The sequence below is a fragment of the Cygnus atratus genome, chromosome 2 (assembly GCF_013377495.2).
Source record: "Cygnus atratus isolate AKBS03 ecotype Queensland, Australia chromosome 2, CAtr_DNAZoo_HiC_assembly, whole genome shotgun sequence".
NCBI classification, from domain to species: Eukaryota; Metazoa; Chordata; class Aves; order Anseriformes; family Anatidae; genus Cygnus; species Cygnus atratus.
In genome coordinates this window covers 116,463,258-116,490,651 of record NC_066363.1, presented here as the reverse complement: position 1 = coordinate 116,490,651, position 27,394 = coordinate 116,463,258, and the positions used below count along the sequence as shown (strand labels likewise).

The 27,394-nt window shown below is 44.4% G+C and overlaps 3 protein-coding genes across 4 annotated transcripts in view; 2 read left to right on the top strand and 1 right to left on the bottom strand.

Annotated features, from left to right (window-relative positions):
• The window catches only part of PRKDC (protein kinase, DNA-activated, catalytic subunit), a 78,543-nt gene extending 64,442 nt beyond the window's left edge, over positions 1-14,101 (top strand). Inside the window, exons 75-86 of the mRNA XM_035553164.2 lie at positions 489-576; positions 1,431-1,574; positions 4,735-4,939; positions 5,491-5,558; positions 5,817-6,037; positions 6,282-6,374; positions 8,276-8,365; positions 9,606-9,677; positions 9,764-9,965; positions 10,440-10,628; positions 11,209-11,348; positions 12,394-14,101. Of these exons, the coding sequence (XP_035409057.1) occupies positions 489-576; positions 1,431-1,574; positions 4,735-4,939; positions 5,491-5,558; positions 5,817-6,037; positions 6,282-6,374; positions 8,276-8,365; positions 9,606-9,677; positions 9,764-9,965; positions 10,440-10,628; positions 11,209-11,348; positions 12,394-12,598 (1,717 nt within the window). The 3' untranslated portion in view covers positions 12,599-14,101. The remainder of the gene's footprint in view (positions 1-488; positions 577-1,430; positions 1,575-4,734; positions 4,940-5,490; positions 5,559-5,816; positions 6,038-6,281; positions 6,375-8,275; positions 8,366-9,605; positions 9,678-9,763; positions 9,966-10,439; positions 10,629-11,208; positions 11,349-12,393) is intronic.
• Positions 14,102-19,415: 5,314 nt separating this feature from the next.
• CEBPD (CCAAT enhancer binding protein delta) lies at positions 19,416-21,381 on the top strand. Its single transcript, XM_035553158.2, has one exon. It carries the CDS (start codon positions 19,767-19,769, stop codon positions 20,808-20,810), a length of 1,044 nt encoding a protein of 347 aa, XP_035409051.1. The 5' UTR covers positions 19,416-19,766; the 3' UTR covers positions 20,811-21,381.
• Positions 21,382-22,179: 798 nt separating this feature from the next.
• SPIDR (scaffold protein involved in DNA repair) overlaps positions 22,180-27,394 on the bottom strand; it is a 201,775-nt gene continuing 196,560 nt past the window's right edge. For both annotated transcript variants that reach the window (XM_035553156.2, XM_035553157.2), the window contains 4 exons: positions 27,115-27,208; positions 25,777-25,891; positions 25,248-25,301; positions 22,180-22,694 (listed from right to left, as the gene is read on the bottom strand). In XM_035553156.2, the coding sequence (XP_035409049.1) occupies positions 22,566-22,694; positions 25,248-25,301; positions 25,777-25,891; positions 27,115-27,208 (392 nt within the window). In that variant the 3' untranslated portion in view covers positions 22,180-22,565. The remainder of the gene's footprint in view (positions 22,695-25,247; positions 25,302-25,776; positions 25,892-27,114; positions 27,209-27,394) is intronic.

Sequence of the window (27,394 nt, the reverse complement as noted above, 5' to 3'; positions counted from 1 at the left end):
AAACCTGACTTAATCCTCAGACAAAAGTCAACTTTTATCACACAGTGCTGTGGAATCACTAAAATAATTTTAGGTGTCAAAGTTCTGATAAGTTTGCTGAAAATCTTAGCTTCAAACAAGAAGTTAAAGACTTGTGCTTCACCAACTTTTATCACCCTTGAATAACTGTCATCACAGGATGTATAGTCTTGTTAATGCCAGTTTCTGTTCTAAGTATGCTTTCCACTACCCCACCAAGCTGCTGTTTTCATAGTGTGACAGTTAATCACCAAAAAATCAGGAGCTGTGCACTGAGGACGGCCAATTTATTAACGCCTCTGCCGCCCAAGAGACTTCTGAGTTGTCGTCCTACCCGTTTGTGCCTCCCCCACCCCCAATAGTTTTATCAGATTCTTGGATATAGCAGATGATCTGTATCATTGCTTATCTGCAGGCTAGGTGGTGGTGCTAGTTCCTGTTGAATTGTGATGCCTTTTTTCCTTTTAAAGGATAAAGAGTAAGTTGGACAGAGGAGGAGGAGTTCAAGATTTTGTTCGCTCCCTGGAACAGCTCTCTAATCCCATAATGCTTTTCAAGGTAAAGTATATCATTATTTTTCCCTCCTTCCCCTTCCTTCCCCACGCTGTTTAGGAAAGAAGGTGCTGGGCGGAGCCAGCCGCAGTTCAGTTGATACCGCAGCTGCAGGAAGCGGTTCAACCCAGAACTGACTGGTGATGGTGTTCAGGGTCTTCTCTGCAGCTTTAAATCACCTTGGTCTCCGTCCCTCGTGCCAGCTGACTGTTTTGCAGTTGCCTTTCTCGGCTTTCTCCTTTCAAGGCCTCTGCACTGCCTCATGGTCAGCCCTCCTTAGTTGTTCCAAAGTCACTACTGAATTAGCATTTGTGACCATCTGGAGATTTTAGAAAATTTCTGTCTTCTGGTGTTCTTGTGCCTTTTCCCAGCTCTCTGCTAGATTTCTCTGCCTGGATTGTGAACCTACAGCTGAAATGATTCCCTTGTTTTGTTTGATACCGCTCCTGGCCCCATAGGGGCTTTCTTAGTTCGCACTCGACACTATGGTAGTAATAATTATGTTAGTAACATATTTTTTTAGTAACATGATTATTTACTAACTATTTATATCACATTATATATATATATATATATATATATATATATATATAATATATATATATATAATATATTTATATAACTATTTATATTTACTAATTATTTACTAACATAATTATGTTAGTAAAGTAGAAATCTTTTATCATAAGATGGGGTGAGAGTGTTTCCACAGCCTTTTTATCACTCTGTTGGCTTTCAAAAGACATGTTAATTAGCAATTAGTAAATACAGAAAACTGAATGCAATCTGAGCAAATTACTAAAGATTTGGGGTCAGCAAACAATTTTTGTCGGTACTCATCTGTTTCCTTCTGTTTGCAGGACTGGGGTGAGGATGTCAGAAACGAACTGTTAAAAACTGAGAGGAACAAAAATAAACTTAAGGAAATGTATGAAGAAATGTACAAGAATTTGGGAGATTTGGAGGCTCCTGGCCTTGGATTGATGAGAAAACGGTTTATTCGGGTACGTGTGATCACTACATTAGCGTTGGCATTGTGTGCTTTTGTAGGAGGCACTAGAAAGTCAAAAGAGAGGGACCAGATCACAGCTTTCACAGGTGCTGCAGCACTTGGTTAAGCAAGAAATCAAATTCAGGAGTTCAGGACTGGTATTTTGTTGCTAGAAGCTATGGGACTGTCATAATTCAGCTTCTGCTTCTGACTGCACCCCAGGGCTACATGGTCCCACTCAAGCAGCTGCTGCCTTCCCTGCCTTGCCCACCCCAGCTTCTCAGGGCCTGGGCCTCTGCCCATTTGTGAACCTGAACAGAAATCTGGCCTTGTTTTTTCCCTACTGCCAAGGACACATGAGCAATTTAGGGTGCTGTGCTATATTATGACACTCAAAATTGCTACGGATACTAAGTTTTTCAGTTAAGTTATTAGAAGAGTTACAACTATGAGGAATTACAGAAATGATTCTACAAAACTAACTGAGAACTTAGCATAGTGAGAGTCAGCGTAGAAAAATGGAGTGAGGGGACACACCTAATTCACTCATAAATTTCACATGGGAATTGTTTGTGTCCAAGCTCACTATTGCAATTCGAGAGCAAGATCTTGATTTGGTGATAGTTCTGTGGAAACATCAGCTGTGAATACTCAAGAGCTGTCAAGAAAGCAAAATGACTGTTAGTCATTATTAAGAAGAGAACAAAACATGGATTTACACATTGACATAGCAGCCTTCTCAGACCTACGCTATGAACACTGAGTAGTCGTAGTCCACACTTCTCAACACGGACATACCTTGTTCAATGCACAGTTAAGTGCTAAACTCCTGCTGCAGGATATTGTGGGTGCTTTCATGGGTTCGAATAGTGGCTAGATAATACAGCATGGGTAGGGGAAGATGCTTTGAGAGGTGTAAATACAAATACCCCTTTCTGGGACCAGAAAGCCCTGAACTGCAAGTTGCTGGAGGCCAGGAGAGCAATACTCCTGTAGAAACAGGACTGTATGCTTGTCCTTTGTGTTCACAGACCTGTGGCTCGGGCTGGGCAGATCCAGGTCTCTCCTGTATGGCTGCTGTTCTTAGTCACAATCGCATGAGATAAACTTATCTGAGTCTCTCTGGGATTCCTACCCCATCCCTTCAGGTGGGGCAGAGAGAGGAGGTGCAGGGTGAGGGTCAGGCAGGGTAGCGGGGAGGCGATACGGCAGCAGAAAGGGCAGTTAGGAGTTCTGGGACTCTCAAGCTGTTTCAGTAGGCTGCCACAAGATAAGCTGGGTCTCTGATGATAACAACTTTAAACCTTAGAGTAAGGGGATAAGAATTTGCAGGATGTGCTGCTGTCAGGATGGGGGTAGCAGGAGGGGAGCAGCTGTGTGTTCAGCTGTACAGGGGCAAGCGCAGCCAGGGGCCTAGCAGGCACAAGTCCAAGGGCAGCCTGCCTTTGGGTACTGGGATGGTTTATGTCAGTTCTGTCCTACTGAAGAAAAAAGGAGGGAAAAAAAGTCTCATATAAGTGGAAACGTGTGCAGTAGCAGAGAATTCTGCAAATAATGCCAAAGGATTTTTTTATCGTGATTGAATTAACAGCAGGGAGCAAGGGAGATGCTGGAAGAGGGGGCGCGGGGCTGTTCCCCACTGCTGAAGGGCAGAGGGAGGGCTGCGTTCATTTTACACGCTGATGGCTGCAGCAGAAGAGGGGAAGGGTGATGGTGCACAGATGCTGAATTCTTTGCCTTTGTTTCTCCATTAATACAGTATCACAAAGTATGCTGTAGGGATGACAGCATGACTTCTGGTGTCCTTGCTGAAAAAGTTGTCTCTTGACTGATGCACAAAATTGCTCTAATGTGTGGAGTAATTCAAGCTTGTAATCTTCTTCCCTATTATTTATGTACAAGTACAATAGTAATTTAAGCAATAAAAATCTTGCATTTATTTTTAATGCGAAATTCTAGTAATGAATAAATTGAATGCTATTGATGGATTATACTAAGTAAAAGACAGTATTAAGGCTATTTAAACATTTGCTACCCTTAATTTTAAGGAAATCAAAGGAACTGAACAGAGAAAGCAATCAGATAATCGTCTGAAATTAGATTTGAAGTGATAAAGCATTGACTATAGCAGTCCCTTCTTGAGAAGGATAATGTTTTCTGTATTTTCATTAACTTCAGTGAAATAGCTGTGTCCTTCATATCTTCGGAGAAAAACTGTCAGGCATTTTAAAAACAAGTGAGCTTACATGTCTCTTCCAAGCTGTTAATACCAGTGAGGTCCAAGAGGGGACATCTGTTTTTTTTCTAGAACCTTGAACATGAACAGAAAAAGTCAACTCAGTTAACTACTTACAGATAATACTTAGTTTGTTTATTAAATAGATTGGTATGAAATGTCTCTGCAGTTTTCCTTTATCAGGGTATTTAAAATACTTCCAAAATATAGTTTTGTACATTTTATATCCAAGATTATTTCAAAGCAAATAGAATAAATAATGTGTCAGTAAGTAAAATATTTAAATCGACACTCTCTAACATGATACACAAATTAATTTTAATGCACAAAGCTATCTAACATGCGTTACATGTATGTGTAATATACTTTTTGGGTAGCAAAAATGTTATGTACAAAATTAGCTATGCTGTATTTACTTTGCTATGTAGTATGGTTGTTGCTAGTATTAAAAAAATAAATCCATAAAGCACAAGAGTTTTCAAATTTTAAGAGAATACACATATTTATTTTTAATATTTCACTAGCTGTTCATAGACATTTACAAGTAAACAAGGTACATCTTAAGTTTTAACGAGTAGCATTATTGATACACTGACCCAGAATGCAACTACAGTTGGGGGAGGTAAGAAGGGATAAGCTTCTGGTTTTGACACAGCAAAAAGGTTTGTGGTCTAATTCTGCAGGTCTTCAGTATCACTGGGGTAGTGAAATGTTGATACTAGCTGGTGGGGTCTACCAAACAGGCAATGAAAAGGTTCTGATAGACTAGAAGCATTGGAGGAAAAAAAAAAAAAAAAAAAGCAGTGGGAGAAAGATTGAGGTGTTTTAGGAGGCCAGATGAAACTGTGTGTCTGGATAGGAATGGGTACTGCATGGGTGTTCTTAGGGGGTTCCTAGCACTGTGTCTAACAGGATTCATTTCTGTAATGAACCTCAGGCTTTTGGGAAGGATTTCAACAGCCATTTTGGAAAAGGTGGTTCAAAACTTCTGGATATGAAGGCTACCGATTTTAATGGGATAGTAACTTCTCTCCTCGCAAAAATGAACGAAAACCATAGAGAGCCTGGAAATCTGAAAGAATGTTCACCGTGGATGAGTGATTTCAAAGCTGAGTTCCTGAGAAATGAGCTAGAGGTTCCTGGTAAGTTCTCCTTCAGTGTCAATGGTGAACTATCCCTTCAAAGAAAATTGCTACTTCTGAGCTCTCTTTCTTCTGTTAGCTGTATGGCCCTTCATCCTCACCTTACACAGAGGTAGACTGCATCTGGAATAGCTCTGTTTTTTCCATCCCTTATATCTGTTCTTAAGCTGTATGCCTGATTTTTAAAATTGCATCTAAAATTGCATCTCTAACCTAAAACCTTTTTTTAAAGGACTGATTCCAGGAAATCTTACACTTAAATCTACTGTACGTTTAATTTTAATTCAGCAAGGATGTCTTCTAAAACTATTCAGATCTGAAAATCATAATGGTTTAAGAAAGAATATTAGTAACTCGAAGATAAAAACATATAATGGAAATTGATTTTTATGAATTTTAATATATTTTCTTCAAATATACTGTTCTGCAACATTCTGCTAATTTTAAAAAATATCTGAAAGAGTTTTCTGTTCTTACACACATTTTTAAATAATAGTAATAACATTTTGAATCAGACTGTGTCAAGTTTTCCTTTCCCCTGCCCCCTACAGGTCAGTACGATGGGAAAGGGAAACCACTGCCAGAGTACCACGTGAAAATCTCTGGATTTGATGAGCGGGTATGTTTCTAAGTTTGAGTCAAAATCCTGCTGGTATATATTTGAGTCCATATTCAATCTGAAGAAGTCAACAATAGAAAGGTGGTTGCTGTTTACACATCTTGCAGCACATAAAGAAAGTTCAGGATTTTGGTTTTGAGTAGTAATTCAGCAACTTGATTTTGCCATTTTGAAATGTCAGATATGCTTAATTTCAGTAATCAATCTGTAAGACCAAGTCTTCTGTCACAAATATTTTGCTTTTTCCTGTCTTCCAAGATAAGAGTAATGGAATCCTTGAGGAAACCGAAGCGTATAATAATCCGAGGCAGTGATGAGCAGGAGTACCCTTTTCTCGTCAAAGGTGGCGAAGACCTGCGACAAGACCAGCGCATTGAGCAGCTGTTTGATGTAATGAACATTATCCTTTCCCAAGATGCTGCCTGTAGCCAAAGGAATATGCAGCTGAAAACTTACCAGGTCATCCCCATGACAACAAGGTAGGACGTTATCTTGAAGGGACAAAAATTCTTATGTTAACAGATTCTGGTTCAGAGTGTTTTTGGTCTTGGCTTGCTTTTTTGAAGCATTGAAACTGCTTCATCTGGAATCTTATTTTTCAGGTTGTATTTAAATTGGTAGCTTTTGATGGTCTTTTAGCAGCCACTAGAATGTGTTGCTCATATTTTGTGTTGTTCCAACTCCTAAGCTACTTGTTCACATCTCTGGTTTCTTTTGTTCCAGACTGGGGCTCATCAAGTGGCTGGAAAATACTTGTACTTTGAAAGAATTCCTGAGGAATAGCATGTCTGAAGAAGAACAACTCAACTATAACAGGTGGTTCTTGGTTTAGCTGTCTTCTCTAATAGAGACCACTGCTAATGGGTTTGTCGTGGTAGTGACAATCTTGTGGCAGCATTTTCTCTATTTAAAAGGAAAAAAAGTACCTATAAGCAAGGAGGCACTTTGTACTTCCTGACCCAAATTAGTAATTAGCAACTGTTTGTTTAATGAGTACCATTGTACCTGGAATATCCTCCACCCAGCTTGTTTAAACAAGAGGCTTATAATCGTGTGTGATGTCATTATCATCACCATTTCCTTATCAGCAGATTGATTTTTACAAGCAAAGGATTTTGATCTCTTGATTTGATCAGGCAGGAAATGGACGTAGGTCAGAAAGGGGGGAGTGAAGGTGGAGGGGGAGCAGAAACAGAGCTACGCTAGAAACTGTTCAGAAGTAAGTCAGGGACTGAGGAAATTGGCAGATGTACAAAACACAACTGTAAAAGAACATTGTCTCTGACTGCGTATAAATGCTGGATTTGAATAGATTAGCTTTCTGTCTCTGGATTGCTTGTAATTAAGGGATGAATATTTGTAAAATTGAGTAATTTTAGCACGTCATCCTGTTTCTATTCTGGAATTTAGAAATGTGATTTGATTTACTGACTTTGTCACTTAGTACATAATCTCTGTTTGGGCTTGTCTAAGTGCTGTCATTGTGGTTTTGGTAGTTCTCTTGCTTACAGGACAGGTTGGAAGAAGCTCCAGTGTGGAGGCTGGACTCCAAAGAGCCTTAGTTTCTAGAGCTATTGGATTTTTACCAAGCATTTAGGAACTGCTGCAGTTCCTGCATTACTGGTATCAAGCTGACTTTTGTGAGCAACAGCATTACTGTTGATCCCACTTCAGTTTCTAGAAGAGTGGAGGACTTGCATGGAAACATCTCATGAGGGGAGATTTCTAATACTAAATGTAGATGATCAGTATCTTCCTAAAAACAATTGATTTATCCTAAAAATAGCTTTATTTTATTGTTGTTTACAGACTTGGAATATTTTCCCATACACTCCTCAACTGAGTCAATTAGGTCACTTTATACTGAGCTATGGTTGAATAGCACCACTCCCAAAGGAGAATTCCAACGAAACTCTTATCGGCAATATTTCAGTTGGGGTGAGGGGGAATAACTTTCTGAAGTTCTTTTCTGTATCCAGAAATGATGGCTACACAGTCTATAAATGATAAACATTTGTTAAATGGGAAGGATCTCTGTATCTCAGAACATCATCTGGAAGAAGGAGAAAAGGCAGGTGGTGCTCTAGTAAGTTGCTGCCTGTCTGGAATAGAATAGCAGCTTAACAGCTAGCACAGTAATTTATTCAGATAAGATGGGAGAAAAATCAAATTATTCCATAAGCTGTGTAACTAATGAAGTCTAGCTTCTCCTGGATTAATAACTTAAGTCCTCCCCTCCTGTACGTGCCAAAGAGATAATGGACTGCCTTCCCGCATTCCTTACCTGTTCGGATGGACAAATAGCAGTGTGTAATGTGGCAAGCTACCTCCTCAGGTGGAGAAGAAATAGCATTACAAATATCTTTCCCTCTTTGAAGCAGTTATTTTGGGTCTTTTTTTTTCAAGGCAGCTTCTGATTTTTACAGTATCTGTTGGAAATTAATCTCATTGAGACACTAATGCCTAATCTTTCCTTAAATATGACTGAAGTGCATTTGGGGGCTGGGGGAGAAGAGATGGATGGATCAATGCGTACGCTGACTGCATAAACCTCATTTCCATAGAAAGGCTAAAAGTAATGTAGGCTGTAGATTCCTTATGCCTTCTGTGCCTGAAAATCTCAAGGGTCATAGCAGCATATGCTCAGTCTGCAGATATTCAAGTACAGAGTGGTGAGATAATGTGGAGAAATTATGAGACTTCTTTTTTGTCTGTAGCCAAAAAGGACCTCGTGCTGCCTATACGGAGTGGCTGTCCAAGATGAGTGGGAAAGCACAAGGTATCTCTCGATACCATGTTATGTACAAGTAAGTTTTAAGAGAATTGCTTGTATTGTATAGGAACTAGAGTATGCACGAACACACGGTTGTAGACATTCCAGGAAAAAATAATCTGCACTACAGTATACTGTCTAGACCTGATTTTTACACGTTTTACAGGTTTGCCTAATGTGAGATGCTCTGCAGAAGGAGTTTAGTACTGATAAAATCCTACCAGAGTGCAGGAATGCTTCCAGAAGCTTGCTTACTTCCTTAAGAAGGTGTCTAGAAGCAGGTGCTCATCTTCAACTGTATTTTGTAGCTCTTATTCCTGATTATGCAATTAGGTAGGCTGCCTTAGAGCCAGAGCAACTGCTAAAGTTGGACGAAGAGTTTAATTTTGATTCACTGATGGTTTAAGAATACATGATGGTTTGGGTCCACACTTGAGTATCCTCAGAGAAATTTTTATGCCTGCCTCATTCTAATGCTATAGTGGAGGAAGGGAAGTTTCCAGTGGAGCATTTCTGATGAGCTCATAACCTGCTTAAACAAGTTTCTTGTTTCTTCAGGGAAAACTTTGACTCATTTATCTGAGTGCATCTGTGTTAACATTTTTATTCATATCAGGAATGTGCTTTTGAAGTAAATTCCCAATCACTCTCGTGTTGGCTTGCATCGCAGAGCTGTCCCTGAGTGCACAACTTGGCTGCTTTCAAATGGAGCTTAACTGGAAGTAGGGCACCCAGTGCATTCCAGCTGCTCGCAAGCATTTGTTTCACAGGACCAGATGTGGGCTAGCCCAGCACAGTCACCCTCCCTTCCCCAGCTGTGTACGGCACGGATGTCCTCAGCACCAGCCATGTAGCCCTGTTGCCTCCCCTTCTGCTGCACTATTTTCTGGTGTAAATATAGCTGCTGCATGTTGCTGGGAGATTCGACTTGGGCCTTAGTTTCTCTGCATGGAGGAGACAGTCCAGCCTGAAAGAGCACAATTGTATTGCTTTAAAAAGCTTAGCCCATCTACTTAATTTGGGGGGAAAACAGACAAAGCTATATGCTATTTTGTAGTAAGAAATTTCAGTCTTGAAAATAACTGCTTGGAAGAAGAAAAGGGGATTCACTTTTAATATCGGATAAAACATTTAGGGCTAACTCTGTGTGTGGCTTGCTCTGCTCTTTACTGACGTAAACAAACGTGCAGAGGTAGTCATGTACATACCTTAACTTCTAACATCCCATGTGCTGTTATCTCAGTAGCTGACAATACTCTTTCATTAATTTGCAGAAACGCAAGCCGTACAGAAACAGTTATTTCCTTCAAAAGCAGGGAAAGCAGTGTTCCAGAAGATCTGCTGCGGTAAGTACACTGTTAATGACTGCTCATTGTGAAACAGAAGCTTACTTTTTTTTCTGTATTCAACAAATTCCTTCTATTTTGTTAAGGAGAGCCTTTGTGAAAATGAGTACATCTCCAGAAGCCTTCTTGTCTCTCCGGTCACATTTTGCCAGCTCTCATGCACTGATGTGCATCAGTCACTGGATACTCGGTATTGGAGACAGACATCTGTCCAACTTCATGATTAACAAGGAGACGGGTGGCATGGTGGGAATAGATTTTGGACATGCGTTTGGATCAGCCACACAGGTATTTGTTTTCTAAAAAACTTGTTACCGCTTTTCTGTGTTCAATTACAAGTATATTCTCAATACTAAATTTCATGTATTTCATTTTCATTTGCCATTGTTCTGATTTTAAAATAATCTTTAAAAGTTATTTCTGGTTAATAGAACAAAATCTGTGTTTCCAGACATGTCTCAGACAAGCAGTTTATATGAAACTACAGAGTTTCATATAAAGGGGAAAGGGAATGAAAAAATATATTTTCAGCCTGTGTGATGGTGTTTTGTATAGTTTAGCCATGCTTTCAACCACTATCACTAAATGCTCATAACCAGAGCTCTGATGGCACAGGGTGGTACTGTTCCACCAACCTGCACGTGTTCTGTTAAGTGACAAAGAAAGTTTTAAAGCTTGAAAAGAAGAAAACGGTTTTCTAATTCTTTGGTCCCAAGGTTATTTAATTCTTGTTTTCTTTTGACTATCCTTCCCTTTGGTTAGATTTTGCCAGTGCCAGAGCTGATGCCTTTTCGTCTGACTCGCCAGTTTGTTAATCTGATGATGCCAGTGAAAGAGTGGGGTCTCATTTACAGTGTGATGGTACATGCCCTAAGAGCTTATCGTGCAGATCCAGATCTCCTCATCAACACGATGGATGTATTTGTAAAGGAGCCTTCTCTGGACTGGAAGGTGAGGTTTGTTTTTTTTCTTTCCTTTTTCCTTGTGTAAAAATTCTTAAACTCTAGGAAGAACAAAACTGATCAAAAAGGAGGTATTTCGTGATGCTTGATCTTAGTGCTTCTTTTATTGAATTCCCAAAGAAACTGGACATAAAGCATTTAAAATGACAGAATTCTGTAAGGATGATGATGGACCAGGAAGAGTCGCACATGTCTGTGTAGATCATGTACCGTTCTTTGCGTGATAATCCTAAAGATGTGGATATCTCTTGAACACATTATGTCACTTACGGCAGCAGCATAAGTATTTTCAACTTTTTGCATTGAGCCCCTTAAATTTTTGTAACAGCACTGAATTTATCTAACAATTACAGAGAAAAAAATATCTGAAACAAGATGTACTTACTTAAGGAAGTCCAATTGTAAATTAAAATTTAAGTCACAGGCATCCTAGATACTATCTCACCACTTTGCCCTCCGTTGCATTTCCTATTAAGAGTTACTGGCTTGGCTTGGTGTGATGTGGCAGCATAAAGGTCTGTTTAAGTATGATGAATAAGGTAAATAGAGCAAAATTATTTCCTCTTTAGAACTTTGAACAAAGGCAGCTGAAAAAAGGAGGCACGTGGATTAAGGAAATAAACACATCTGAAGTAAACTGGTACCCTTTGCAAAAAGTCAGCTACGTCAAAAGAAAACTTACAGGCTGCAATCCAGCAAGAATTACTTGGTAAGATGCTCTCCTTTTGTTTTAAACTGTTCCACTAAGAACTTTGGCAGGCTCCAAAGTTTGTCTGCAATTTTGCTCCCTTCAGATAGAACGGCAGCTAGGAAAAGAGAAGAGGCAGAGAGGGCAAAATATTTTTAGGAAACATTTTGGTCCACATACAAGCTCTCTGAATCATCCTGCCAGCCAAAACACCAGGTATCTCCCCAACTGTTCTTGCTCCAGCTCAGGCCTCTTGAGCAGTTTTACTGTTCCTGGCAACAAATTCATTCCCACCCTGTAAACTGGCTTAATTTCTCACTCTTCAGATTGCTGTTCCTTTATGTTCTATCTACACAGCTTTTAGGCTAGGGATAGTATTTAAAAATCGATATGCTTCTGTTGGATGCTTCTTTGGAGGAGAACCTGAAATAGGTGTAGAGGAGGCATGGAGGTAAGCCGCTTTCCAAAAAATATCAAATTCAAATCTGGCGGCATTCTCAGTTTATTTCTGTCAGTCTAGTCAAGTCTGGCTCAAATCAGAATGTCTTCAGAATTCAGTTAAAGTACAATTAATCCCTTCCATCCTCTTTTAAAAAGACATTCTGGATTAATAAAAAAAAAAGGGGGGGGGAGGGTAATGAAAGCAAGGAGAAAGTGAGCCTGTTTTAAAACCATGCAAATACTGAAAAGTGTAAGACTCAGGAGGAGTCTCTTTTGCTGTCAAGGCTGAACTGGAAAAGGCAGCAAAATATTTCTTGCAGACACAAATCAGCAGGGCAGGTAAGGAGATAAAACAGCTTGGATGTGAGCTGCTGTATCCTTCTTCCAGTTAAGAGGTTTTTGACCAAATTTAAATATTTGTGGTAAATATTCACTAGCGAAGGACACCTGAAATCACCAGACTTTGATTGGCCAAGCCTTCTGCAATTATTGAACTCCACATGTCTTGAAAAATAAAGCTGCATGAATGGTGTCCAAGTGCCAGTTCATAGTTTAAAAACCCCTACCTAAGACTTTCTTGGCTTGTTCCTCTTAATAAGAGCTTACTCTTGTGTTCTCTGTTTAGTGATGAGCTACGCCTGGGCTATGAGAAGTCAACTTTTTACAACGATTATGCAGCTGTGGCTCGTGGTAACACTGATCACAATATCAGAGCCAAAGAGCCTGAGGACGGACTGTCAGAAGAAACCCAAGTGAGATGCCTGATAGATCAAGCGACAGACCCCAATGTTCTTGGCAGAGTCTGGGAAGGATGGGAGCCCTGGATGTGAGGGATTACTTTCTAAAGCCCAGTCTGACAAGGGGGATGTACCCCAACACACAGCTGCAGCCAGTCAGAATTTTAAGGCCAAAATGGGAAAAAAAACTTTTAACCACTTTTATCATCGCTGGTTAACTTGACTAATATAGACAATATTTTTGTATGAAAGCTGTATTTGAATAATGATTTGTTTATGGGGTTCTGCACCCAAGCAGCTTTATTGTTTTTGTGTTAAAGTCAATGTGGAAAGAACTGGCAAGGCTTGCAGAGCTTTAAGAGTAATTCGAAAGGCACTCTGATCATTCAGAGGAGAGTCACGAATTCATACCCTCTGGACCTGTAGGCATCCTTGTGGTAAAAGTGTGTGCTTCATGTTTTTGTTTAGAGACCTTACTGGCAGTCAACTGAAACCATTCTGCTGATACGTTATTTGTAATTAAAACGAGAAGGTTCTCATATCAAGAGAAACAGTAAAGCACATGGTAAAATTAATCAGAAAATGGTGTTTAGCTCTAGATAACACCTAAGGTGTCTGGATGGTTATTTCAATACTGGATAATGAGAAACTAATGATGAGATCGTGCCAGTTTGTTACAGTAGGTTTGTTTTTAACAATCAGGGATTTTAATCTGTGCCTCTGTACTTTGGAGGTCTATACTCCTCATGTTTTATTGATTCCAAATTAGTTGTTTGGCCAAAGTCAGACATTGGCACTGGCAGCGCAGCAAAGTACTGTAAGCTTCTTGCCATAACTGCAGCACAGCGAAGTACTGTCTGTTGCACTTTGGTATTTACTCATGACAAAGTTGAGAAGTCATGCGAGATTTAGCTCTTACTCTCTGGCAGGCAGTTTTCAGGTAACCTTGGTGGCAAATACAGTGCAGCACAGACAGCAAGGTGGCAAGATTTTTTTCTAAAATATTGCGGTTGTTTATTACCCATAATTCATTGTCAAAGATATTTTCCATTTATGTTTTCAATAATTATCATAAAAGGTATAATAAAAATGAGTCTTTGCCCTTTCACCACCTACAAGCTCTCCTTCCTGCCTCTGTGGCAAGGGGGTAGTCTCAGTCTTGTTGAGGCCGTGGCTGCCCCTGGCACCGATTTGAAGTGAACCTTTCAGCTGGAGAGCAGAGGAATCTGTCCTGGTTAAAGGCTGTGAAAGTCTCAAGACTGGGAAGACTGCTGGCAGAAACCTAATGAATAGGGCAGGAGCTGTTCAGTAGTGTTTTTTTTGTTCCAAAATTTTCCAGCAACTACTATTTGTTACCTTCCTTCTTATTAAATATGATCAATTGTTTGTCAATAATTAATATTATGAATCAAAAATTCAAAATCTTTTTATTGGATTTATTTATTAAAAATACTGTTCACTCGTATTTTTTGAAGAGTAAACATTACAGGTAAGACCATTTATTTAAAAATAAAAATAAACCTTTAGATGTATTGCTTGTTTTTAAAGTTAATTTAGGGCACTTTAATCACTGAAAACACCAAAATTTACCCATTTATGCAGGTGATGATGAGCGGACAGGGTTTTTTCCATAGGTGTGCAATATGGTTATTTTTATATACACGTGCGTGTGTCCTGCGTCTCGGTGCATTTTGTTCTTTTCATCTCTGGCAACAATAAAGCAGGTGGCATTATGACTAACGATAGGCTCTCTGAGGCAGCCTGGGTTTCAAGTTGTCACTGCAAATATAAGAAAGTTAAAGCACAATAAAAAGCTACATGAAAAGGCGAGGGGACGTTTAGAAATGATGTGGCTGATCGTACAAGGTGTTAAATTGCACTTTTGGCACATACCTTAGATATTTACTAGGTACTTTGACCCGTACCATGGAGGACAAAGTTTAGGTTTATAGTTTAACGAGGTTCTTCATGTAGTGACTTTTGATACCTTCGGCAGCACTGGACTTCTCTGCTTCCCCAGCCCATGCTGCTCAGCAGGGCTTGCTCCAAAGCTGAGTGAGGTGCCCTGAGCTGGAATGTAGAATGGGATGGAGCAGAGGCACAGCCCCACTCTTCCACCTGACAGAGGCTGTAGTGAACCCCCATCCCTCTTCTCCTCTCCCTCCAGTCAATATTGAGAGGTCCTTGGGCCAGGCAGCAAAGCCGCAACTGGTAGGTGACAGTAGCCCTAACAATGCAGAAAGCTTAGAACATTCCTACAACATTTAAAAAATAAAAATCTCAAAATAGTTAAAGGTTGGTTTTGGCCCTAAAATAAGTGTTGTAATTTGAAGCCACAGCTACTTCACTCTTATTAGTGATGCATTTGTCATCCTCACAAAGCAGCTCTGGAACAATGTCAGCATCATACCGCTGCCTCTTCACGAGCAAAAACCCTTCCTATGCAAAGCAAGTACAATTATCCTAATGGAGGAATAAAAGAGCAGGCTTTCTCTGTGCAACTAAATAAGTCTGAAAATAACCTCCAACATATGTAAATTGCAGCTGCTTTGCTCACTTGAGTGCTCTAAATACAATACAGAAGTTAAATGGAAGGGCTAAAGCCAACCTCTGAACCAGCAAGGAAAGTACTGACATAAGGAAAACCTCAAGTTGCTGGGCTGTGCACTTTATGGGGTGGTTTTGTTCAGTTTCCAGAAAGGAGTAAGATGATGAGTGGCTCAAAGTCAGAGACAGCCTCAGGTCTCATGATGCAAAACTAAACTTAGCAACTATCTACAGGTATGGTAGATTATTTCTTTCCTGGATTAAATAAACAGATGTGGACTGTATCTGGAAATTCATTAATTGCATCTAAAAAGCTATATAAACCATTAGCATCTATTCTCAGTAGGTTTTTCTTAGTGTACTGAGTAGTATTCCTGTTTAAGCTAGTCATCACCATCCCTGTCAGTCTTATTTCTCTCTAATTAAACATCACACTGCTGAACACATAGGAAAACTCTAGCTGCAGCCTGCAGCAGCCTGCAGTTTAATTTCTTAGATGAAAAAGAAATTCACGTATGGTGCTTGATTTTCTGTAGTCCCCACCACAGCCCCTCAATTTAAATGTTAGCTTGGAGTATTTGTGGCTGAGCTTTGGTGTAGCACCAACGTGCTTTTTTGCATGGAAAGGAGCCTACAAGATCTCCGCAAGAAAAACTCATTGGGATTCTCCTCAGCCATGGAATAAGGAAATTCCTGCATCTCCTCTGTCCTCATAGCAAAGGGCTTGGTCAGCCGCTTCCTGGAGTTAGGGGAAACAATGTTCTACACTTGAAACTTCTCCCCAACCCACGTTTTTCAAAACCAGGGAGTTAAAATAGGGATTTATTACCACTGCTTAAAACTGTTCCCCACCACCACCAAGCACTGACCCATGACTGAGGGTGTGATGAGCCGTTTCATTAACGCTGCACACCTAATTTGTAAATGCTTTGAGTTTTAAGGAATTCATTTTTAAGCTATGCTGCTTGCAAGAAATGGCACAACACAAAACGGTGGCATGGTGGCCATCCTCCACAAACCCTGACAGCTTCCCTAGTACTGAGCCAAAGCTACCAAATAGCTATATCTTGCCTTAAACCAACAGCATCTAGGTAGGGTGTTTAGTTGGTTTGGTTTTCTTTACTGTTTGGTGGGACAGGAGAGGGTAAGCTGTATGTGTGTCTATTGCACTCACAGCGTGCGACACTGCAAGATTTCATTTGGTTAGGTAGAAGCCATAGCGGCAAATTCAGTCCCGTGACATCCCTGTTGGAAACCAATGCAAGCCCAGTATCCAGGAGGTTTAGGTTGGAAATGAGGAGGCATTTCTTCTCAGATAGAGCAGTCAGGCATTGGGACGGGTTGCCTGGAGTCACCATCCCTGGGGGTGTTCAAGGAAAAAATGGAGTTGGTGCTTAGGGACGTGGTTTAGTGGGTGATGTTGGTGGTAGGGGGATGGTTGGACCAGATGATCTTGGAGGTCTTCTCCAACCTTTATGATTCTGTGATTCTAAAAGTTCACAGAAGAGCATGAGAGCACATGGATGCTAGCCTTCGGGCCTCCCCCCAAGGAGGCACAGCCCCATCCCTGGGAATGTATTGGCAGTTTTTTGCCTCTCCCTGAGCACATTGCACCTCCCCGCCTGTGTGTGCCATTCCCTCGGCTCTTCCTGGCTCCCAGCTTGTGCACGAAACACTCGTGCGTGATCTCCCGCGAGGCCGAGCCCCGCTCATGCTGCCCCGCTGCTGCTGTGGCCTTGCTGCCTCACTGCAAGGCCGCCATGGGCCCGGCCTCGCCCGGCTCCTGCTCCCCCTGGCGCAGGCCCTGGATTTCTCACAGGGCTGCCAGAGAGCATGGAGAGAAGGACAGGGAGGATTAAAGCAAGGCTGAAGACTTGCCCTGGTTCCTCTCCTTCCCTGTGGCCTGTCCCCCTCTTTATTGCTGTGGTTTTAATTCCTCCCCCTTGAGGGCTCAGCTTCCTGGGGTTCAGAGCTGAGCACTCCAGAGCAGAGTGTTGCTTTTTCTCTCCAAAGGCTTCTTAGAGAAATGCTTCTTGTCCTTTCTTTCCAGGTTTAAATGCTCCTCTTTGCTTCAGCAGGAACCTAAAACAGGTTTTATAGAAAACTTTCTGAAATTCAAATGCTTATAATGTTTCTAACAGCTCCCTAAAACTTCCTGAACCCCGGAGAGAGGCAAGGATTTAGTGGCTCAGGTACTCAGCCGTCTGGGTGAGGGATTCAAGTTCTTGTGTCTGCTTCTCTGCCCGTGAAAGCTGAACATGAGCCAGCGCTGTGCCCTTGCTGCTAAGGAGGCTCGAGGTATCTTGGTGCGTGAGGCAAAGCATCGCCAGCAGGTCAGGGGAGGTGACCTGAGGCCACACCTGGAGTGCTGGGCCCAGTTCTGGGCCCCCAGTACAAGACAGAGCTTGACTGGGAACTGAGGAGAGTCCAAGGTAGGGCCACCAAGATGGTGAAGGGATGGGAACACCTATCTTATGAGGAGAGGCTGGGAGAGCTGGGCCTGCTCAGCCTGGAGAAGAGGAGGCACAGGGGGAGCTCATCAGTGTCTGTAAATACCTGAAGGGAGGTGCCAAGAGGACAGAGCCAGAGGTGCCCAGTGCCAGGATAAGAGGCCAGGGACACAAACTGGCCCACAGGAGGCTCCCTCTGAACACCAGGCTGCACTGCTTTATGTGCGGTTGATGGAGCACTGGCACAGGTTGCCCAGAGAGGCTGTGGAGCTCCCTCCTTGGAGATCTTCCAAAGCCACCTGCACTAAAGTCCATTGTTTTGGTGAGCAGCAAGTATCACTGACTTATGTGCTCCTGGCTGCTTTGCTGCAGGTGTACTAAAACACCAGTGCTTCACACCATGAACCACACAGAAGCTTTCTGCTGAGGGCTACTCTTGTCAGGTAGGCTCAGCAACAAACACAACCAGCTTGACTCCCAGGGGACAGCTGGGGTGGCGGGTGATCTGCTCAAAGAGCTGTGAACACACCTCCAGGTCCTGAAGACACCATAAACAAATTTGCACCCTCCATGATGGGGCTTTGGTATGACACAGGTGGCAAATACTGAGGCTTGCGCCATTTTTCCATGCCCTGCAGTTCACCATTTACTGAGGAATTCTGAGAGTAACTGCTGTGCACAAGTGCACAGGGGCAGGTAGGTGATCTAGAGGTGAATCTAGTCTCGTGATGGGTAACAGATTAGATTGTTTGGGGATTGCACACCAAAACCACCTTACGACCAGCTCTCCTTGGGGGATAAGGACTCCAGTTGCGGTTCCCTGCTGGAAAGCCAGCCTGAAGGGAGCGGGGGCAGAGTCACGCAGCACTGATATACCCCACTGCTGGGAGAGGGCAGGAGACAACAACACACAGAACTGGATTTGGGTGTTTGGGCGTATTGTTTTTTGTGGACAAAGAGAGTTGTTTGCACCCCTCCCAAAAAAATAATCCATTTCCTGTGTTACTGTCAAATTGTCAAATTCAGTGCTTAATACTCACCTAGATGAAGGCTGCATGATCAAGCCCCTGAAGAGCAAAGCCCGGTGTTTTTGTGAATTTAATGGCAGTGCTTTTCTTGCTGGAAAAGCAGAGCCTCTCCCTGCCAAACCTCACCTGCCGGACGGGGCACACTTAATGCTGCTCTCCCAAGTCTTTGCCCGAGGAGTTAACAGCCAGACGGAGAGTGTACAGCAGTCCGGTCCCAGCTATTTATAGTCAATATATACCCTATGGCTATCTATATATATAGCCAATATATTCACGCTTTGGCAAACAGCGGCATAAGTAACTAAATAAACCTAAAAAGAGAGCTGTCGAAAGTTTCGTGACAGCCCCCGCGGTGCCTCAGGAGGGCGCCTGGGTGCTGGGGAGAGCAGCGGGGCTCGCGTGGGGCCGGCAGGAGCCGAGCCTGCGGGATTTCGGCGAAGGAACAGGGGATGTCGTGGCCCCGGTGGGACGGGGCCACAAGGTGGCAGCGCTCCGCACCCCGCCGGAGGAAACAAACAGGAGGAGCTCGGGGATGGGGAGAAAAGAGGTGGGGGACACACAGCGGTGCCGCCTCACCTGCCCGAGCGGGAGGGTTCGGTGGTTTTTAATTTAATGCAAATTTTTAAATTTATTTTTTTTTTTAAGGGGTCGCCGGGCAGGTGCCGCAAAGGAGGAAGGGGTGAAGGGGGGGCAGCGCCTCTCCACCTTGCTGCGCGCACCCCGGGGGGGCAGGACGGGACGGGACGGGACGGGACGGGACGGGCCGAGGCTCCCCCCTCCCGGCGGGGCAGCGGCGGAGCCCGGCCCCCGCGGCCTCCGCACCCCACCCGCTCCCGCCCCCGGGTCCCCGGGGGTGCCGGGAACACCCGCTCCCCGTCACTGGGGCAGGAGGCGGGGCCGGCTCCGTATAAGAAGGGACCGAGCGGGCGGCTGCGCTCCCAGGTCCCGCGACTTGCTGCCCCGGCCGGCTTCCAGCCTCCGTCCAGCCTCGCAGCCCGCAGGGGAAGCAGCGCCCGGCCCCCGGGAGGCGAGGCGAAGCGGGGCACCGGCAGCAGCAGGAGCAGCGCTTGCAGCACCAGCAGCACCACTACCAGCACTACCAGCAGCACTAGCAGGAGCAGCAGCAGCAGCCACCTGCGGAGGCTGGAGCTGCGGGCGGCGCGCAGCAGCAGCGGGTGGTGCCCCCGTCCCGGAGCCCCCTGGCCGCGTCCTTGCGGCGCCGCGTCCCGCTCGCCCATGAGCGCCGCCGCCCTCTACAGCCTGGACTCGCCGGCATGCTATAGGAGCTGGTGCCTGGAGCCCGCCAACTTCTACGACGCCAAGGTGGGCAGCGGCGGCGGGCCGGGAGCCGCCTGCAAGCCGGGCGGCCGCGGGATGAGCGGCGACGAGGCCGGCGGCGGCGGCGGAGGCCCCGGGGGCAGCGGCTCCAACCTGGCCGAGCTGAGCGCCGCCGCGCCGGCCATGTACGAGGACGAGAGCGCCATCGACTTCAGCTCCTACATCGACTCCATGTCGGCCGTGCCCAACCTGGAGCTGTGCAACGACGAGCTCTTCGCCGACCTCTTCAACAGCAACCACAAGCCCGAGCGGGGCGGGGATTACGGCGAGTACCTGCCCGCCAAGGACCTGGGCGCCGCCGTCAGCACCCTGCTGGGCGCCGAGCCCCGCGCCGCCTCCGCCTCCTCCTCCTCGTCCTCCTCCTCCTCCTCCTCGGCCGCCTCCTCCGCCTCCTCGTCGTCGTCGTCGTCGTCGTCCTCCCGCGGCGCCCTGAAGCAGGAGCCGGACTGGAGCGACAGCGACCTCTCCTCGTCGCTGCTGCCCTCGCAGATCGCCACCTGCGCCCAGACCATCATGAACCTGAGCGGGCAGCCCACGCCGCCCACCTCCCCCGAGCCGCCGGGCAGCAGCTCCCCGTCCAGCTGCAGCACCCGCTCCCCGGCTCCCCCCGGGCCCCCCCTGCCCTCCTCCGGTCCCGGGGGGGCTCCGGCGGCGGCGGCCGGGGGCAAGGAGCGCGGCGGCAAGAAGTGCGTGGACAGGTTTAGCCCCGAGTACCGGCAGCGCCGGGAGCGCAACAACATCGCCGTGCGCAAGAGCCGCGACAAGGCGAAGCGGCGCAACCAGGAGATGCAGCAGAAGCTGCTCGAGCTCTCGGCCGAGAACGAGAAGCTGCACAAGAAGATCGAGCAGCTCACCCGGGACTTGACCAGCCTGAGGCACTTCTTCAAGCAGCTGCCCGGCGCCTCCTTCCTGCAGCCCGCCGCGGGCACCGACTGCCGGTAACCGGGGGGGGAGCCCGGGGGGACCGCAGGGACGGCCGCCACGGGGCCGTGGCTGGATGCACACATACCTCAGGGGCCGCGGGGCCGAGCCGCGGGGCCGCGCAGCCCCGGGCCGGGCGAGGAAGACGACGAGGAGGAGGAGGAGGAGGAGGAAGGAGCAGCCGCGGTGGAGCCCCCGCCGGTGCGCGGGCCGCTTCCCGAGTGCCGTGGCGACGCGGGGCGATGCCTGGGTCTTTCACCGCGAAAAACTCAAACCAAAAAAAAAAAAACCCACCCACCCCACCCCTCAAAAAAAAGGAGGAAAAAAAAGCTAAACGCCTTTCGTTTTTTTCCTCTCCCCTTAAATTATTTTTGTAATGGTAGTTTTTTTTTTTTTCTTTTCTACATTTTACTTGTACTGATGCAGCTATGGTACACCTGTTAAAATGATTCGAAGCCTTCATGTATTTTAGACGGTAGGATGACAAAGACTGAGCATGCCTGACCTTTTATATCGATTTTTACAGCATTTCTAATAATAATAATAAAACAACAAAACAAAAAAAGCGTTTGAAACCAAGTCTGCTCTCGTCTGCCGTATGTCCTGCGGGCGGGGGGACAGTGGGGAGGGCGGCGGGGACAGGCCCATGGGTGGTACCGCCCTGGCCCGGTGCTCCTCGGCCCCCTGGGGAGGCAGGTAAGGGGCTGGGAGGCCTGGAGAAGGCTGGGGAAAGAAAGAAGGGGGGGTCAGAAAAAAAGGAGGCTCAAAACTTGGCCATTCCTTTAGCAACCGCCGCGTACGCCAGCCAGACTTTCCACCCCCGGCCACGGGAACCAGCAGTGAAGCAGCCAGGTTGCTGTTCCTCGCCTGCCGGGACCTGCACAAAACCATTCACTCCTCATCCTCTGACCTGGGAGATTTTTGTAAATTACCACAAACCGGGATGAAAAAAATCCCTAATCTCAGCCTTAACTCTCACATCAGTTCTCGTATCGCTTCAGTGACCGCATGGGAAGACTTTGGTGTTGTCTGACGGGATGGTTGGAAGCTAGACCTGTGATCCGCCTCTCCATACGGTCAGGGTGAGGACGGTGGTGTGGCCGACAAAGCACTTTACTCTTTACGTGTAATAGAAACTGTACAATGAAACACCCGCTCTGTGGGAAGCTACAGATAACGTGGTACTTCCATGCTTAGGTGGCTGATTGCTGTAAAACATTAACTTTTTATGCTTGATACTTTAAAATACGCCTTGTTCAAATCTTTGTAACATTTATTGCAAGCTGATAACAAACACTACAATTTACAATCAGCGATGGCACCGTGGCAGGCAGGCAGCACTTCTGGAATCTGCTGGTGAAACTGTCAGCTTAGATCGACGCTCACTGCGTACAGCAAGGTATTTATTTCAAAAATATCAGTAAAATATTTTCCATCCACATAATAAATACAGCATTATAAAACAAAAATAAAAATCACAACCGTTTGAAATTCCAGAACAAGATCTTTCACACTCCAAAACAAAAAACGCACCGAAGAACCATGCTCTCAAATTCTGAACCAAACAGAAAAGGAAGAGTTCAGAAAGTCGAACAGATTTTTTTTTTTTAATACATTTCTCAGTGTTAGCACACTGTGCGTTATAAATCACGGTTTTAATAAACTATCTTAATACTTATCGCACTCCCATTACACATTATCTGTGGCAATAGTTAACCGATAACCACATCACAAAGTCCACAGATACTGTAGTAGCTGACTACAGTTCAGTCCAGTTCAGTTTCTTTCAGCTTCCAGAAGAGCAATTTCCTCCAGTCCAATGCAGTTTGGCTGGCTGCTCGCGGAGTGGACGTAGCAGCACAACAACCCCACCTCCTTTCCCAGCACGCTCCTCACCTCATAACTCTGGAGTGATAAAAGCATGTTGATTAAAACAAACAGTCCCGTACATTCTGTTCTGAGCAGCATTCGGCTCAGAAGACACAGGGTGTGAGGTCCTCTTCCAATAGACAATTTTTTCAAGCGCTCGGAAAGTGGCGTTAGGACTGATGGAAGGAATGAACACACTGCACTTGAGATAATTAGCTCTTGCTCCTGTGTAAAGTGCCACTTCCCTACCAGGCTTTCAAAAACTCATTTAAAAAAAAATAAAAAAAAGCTACTGCAAGCTTGAACTCTGCTTTGCTGAAGCATAAACCCACATGCGCTTTCTTACACTGGATTTTTCATACCATGGGAATGTGTACATATATAGTGTGTTTCAATTACCTTAGCCAACAGACCCACTGAAGGAAAAATAGTCTGTATCCTTCTATTGTCTGTCCCCTCCCTGCCTTAACTTTGTGTTGCATTTTACGTCACGTTGTGCCTCGCTAGCAATCATTTGCACCTACACGGCTCCCCCTGGTTAGTGAGCCGACGGACAAGCAGGTTACCTGTCCTGCTGTGATCTGTGTGGGGAAGGGGTTGTGGGGCTGGGGTGATTGCTCTGGGATGACAGAGAGCACGTTAACACAAGAACTGGTGATACTGACTGCGGGCACCTCGCTTGAGAGGGTCCCTCAGAGCAGCTTCACCTGCATTTCTTCCGTCCCTGAGACTTACCTAGGACCAGCCTCTGACCATATGCGGTGACCACATCTATAGCCTGATTTGAGGTACAAATAAGCCTTTTTTCCCCCGGATTATTTTTATCCCAGACCACCTGACTCGCCGTGCAGCTGCACAAACAGCCACATTGGTACGACTGCAGCGCTGCCACAAGGTAGGAACAAGTGGCCAGGGGTGGCTAAAACCAACCTCACTGCCAAAAGGAGTAATTAGGAAACTATACCCTTAGAAACTTCAGCAGCACTGGCAAAAAAGAAACAAACAAACAAACAAACAAAACAACAACAACAACTGAAGTGGTGTTTCTTGTGATTAATCTTTGTTGAGACATGCTTCTTTCTAAAACGCAGCAGTTCAGAGATGGAAATGCTTACGAAAAAAAAGGAAAAAAACCCTATCCCTGCATTTTAGCTAGGAAAAAAAATACCACCACCAGTTTGTTTTTAAGGTGCCATTCTTCTAGATTCTAGCATTATAAAAATTGAAACATGAAAAAGAGATTGTCTGAATTCTAATAAATAGAAAAAGAATTACGTTTTGTCAGACTGTAACAAACCAGACACATCCTCTAGAAGAGCAAGACTTGACTGCTCTTAAAAGAGCAAGTGTACGTCGGAAATTTCTCATATCTCTTTGCTTAAATGAAATATACACCCTCCAGTGTAAGAATTTCCAAGAAACTTCCACTTCAAATATTATCCATAAATCGCATTAAAACCATAAGGGATGTAATTGCAAAGTACTAGGAGGCTGTGTAACAGAGAGAAAGCAAAACGACCCCAATACGTGTCACCTAGCTGAAGACATTTAACCAGGATGATTAATTAAGAAGATGAGCAGACCTTTGCCCCCCTTCCACTGCAACAGAGGGGGGACCTCCAGCTCCTACCTGGGCTTGCCCACTTTCTGAAGGTGCCGCTCCTCCTCTACTGATCATCTGGCAGCCAATGACAGCCCTGCACCTGCCCTAAATGCCTCGCTTACCTGTGATAAATCTGGGTCACTGTGCCAAATGTCAGGGTTCTGCTGATAGCTCAGACTGAAGGAGCAACTACTTCGTGATTACATAAACTGTACTTTAGCCCATGGAGCCCTGTGGCTTACATGCGTTTCATTTATACAGATCCCAATTGCAAAGTATTACTTTGCATGCATTTTGCAATTTTTTTCTAGTATTACTGCCTGCCAGTAATTTCATACTTGAGCTATTAGAAAGCGGTTGTGCTTTATAGCGTTTAGAAGCCTGGAAAAGTAGCATGCTTGGACTGCATCCTTGCTGCCTTTGGATTTTCAGCCAGAAGACGGAGTAAAGCCTAGCACTGCCCATACTGGCTCTGAATGTCCGGACACACTGCTATTTGCAAATAGCTCTGCAGATCCATGTCTGAGCTAATGCTGTCTATACATCCCATCTGTGGCACCCCTCTTCTAAAAAGGAGAGTGTTAAAAGCCTGATATGCAATAGCCGGGCATCAGCAGGTGGAAGGTAGGATTGCCTAAGGGTAGGTTTGTGCTGGGAGCACACTAACACACTTCAACCCTAATCAGTCCCAGGCTGCACCCAAGAAAAAAATATATTTCTAGTGAAATCTCCTATCCCTCCTCTTACAGATCTGAAAAGAGCTGCCTGGAAAAGTGGTGGAGTCTCCATCCTTGGAGGTTTTCAAGATCCCACCAAAGTCACAACTGACCTGACCACATGTTGGCAACAGCCCAGTGTGAGGGATTGTCAGACCACCCTGCCACGTCTGTGACAGCAATACCTTCTCGCTCGATTCACAGCACCTCCTGGACTCTGCCTCTATAGCAAGTTATGCAGTTAAACCCTCTTTCATCCATTATACGTACCCCGTCCTCACTGGCAGCAGACTTCAGGAGAAAAGAGATTGTTCTTTGCAGCAGCTGGAACGGGAAAATTAACAAGTTTTGTTCATGACAAAAATCTTATGTATAGGAAGAAACAGTGTTTGCAGATTAAAACAGTCACATTAAACAAATATTAATGATTTCAATAGCATGGTTTTGTTTCTCCGGCCAAAAAAGAAGAGGAGAGGTGACACAAATGATGTTCAGGATGGGAGCCTGAAAGTTTCCCAAGGGCCCAACCCAACAAAGCCCTTCAGCTGGACCTGATACATTCGATGTTTTGGAAACCCTAGGGTGAACTCAGTGACTGTGTTACTTGAACAAGACCTGGGAACTGGATTCTCAGTCCAGTGAAACACAAGTCTAGCACCAGATTAAATTATGGGATACTCTTACTTTTTTTTTTTTCTTCTTGCAACAGCTGTATATAAAAGTGTTGTTTAGAGTACCTATGTGTCTACATATCTAGCCTCGTTATACTCAATACACGGAAGCTCATTTTGTGCCATACCTTTACTTTTACTGTACTTTGAGATCGGGATGGACAACTCAAGAAGACTTCCAACTGCATTTTCACAACTGGTGAAACGACAACTTCAGAGCACTGGTTGCAATATAGCGATCCTCTGAAGCATGCAAATAACGATGGAAAAACACAGAGAATGGAAAAGTTATCAATCACAAAATCAAAACACAAACAAAAACCAACTTGCTTGTTCTCTAACTGCTTTGCTGGTACACTTCTAGTAGAAAGGCCTGGTTAAGAGACTCAGCTGATAACAGCAAATGAGCTCCTCTGTTGGCGGACCTAAGTAACTTTCTTGGAGGACCTAAACTATTCCAGCAAAAGGATCTTCTTTTTATGACTTTAAGCAACGTGGTGGGAGGTTGCAATTTATAGACGATGCAATCAAATATTAATCTCATAACCTTCTAAAAGTTATGGCAACAGAAAAAGGTATAGATTTGGCCTAAATGACTTGTTGATTTAAGCCCTCCTTCAGCAGGCACTCAACATTTACAGCACACACTTAAGCCATATGCAGAAAATTAAGCACAGCCATAAGTGCTTGTTGGAGTATGGTCTTAAATAAGTGTTGATGCTACATTGTTCTCCAAACAAAGCAAAAGTGTTCTTGAGAATATATTAAAAAAAAATCACAAAGTACACTACTATGTGTACATACATACCTCCTGGCTTTCTGCATGATAGTGTAATGTAGGACAATACGTTGCTATATTTTCAACTTTTCCCCCGAGGTTATACATAACAGACCATATGCAGTAAAACTTCTCCTATTTAGGAAAATGGTATATGTTTCAACAGGATTGAAATCACCCTGCTTCTCCTTACGCTTTTGGTAAGCTTTTCCAATAGAAAGAACCCCTTTCCTTCTTTTTATGCTCTAATCGGTCTGCATTTTACATTTATGTAAAATATAGCACATATCACAGTGCAGCACAAAACTGAGGTGAATTAGTGGTATACAGGGTAACAACGTTGGGTAGAAGAATGTCGGTATACAAGAAGCTACTTTTCAAGGAGCTTAAAGTCAGGCCTGTGATTTATGTGGTATGTTCATTAAAACTAACATTACAATGCAGAGGGGTATGAAATCTTTATAAGCAAAAATTTAGCTTGGAAAATTTCATATCTACTTGTATCGTTCTTAATAAATTAATCTAACCTTGCTGGCTTTATCAGTTCATCAGCAATAAAAATACTACGTCTTAGTTCTAGGAAGGAACAAAGTGCAGTCTGTGCCTGCAGGAATTATTGCATCACCTATTGCTGTTATGGCTACATCTGCAAAACACCTGGAATCCTATGGAGCACCCTGACTCTCACCTGTCCCGGGGATACAGTTCCAACTTTCCATTGCCACATCTGTCACACGTAGGCCAGGAGAAGGCAGTGCTCTCATTAACTCCAACAATGGTACCTACAGAAAATGAAATTATTTTAAAATACTAAATGCAACCTAGCAAACACAGGCACAAAAAAGGGTCACGTCTGACCCTTTTTTATTCTCGTCTCAAGAATAAGACTCTTCCATTCATGGGGTCAGAGCAAGCCTCGGCTTCTCCAGCAGTCTCAGTCCCTTTCTCCTGGGTCCATCCACCAAGGA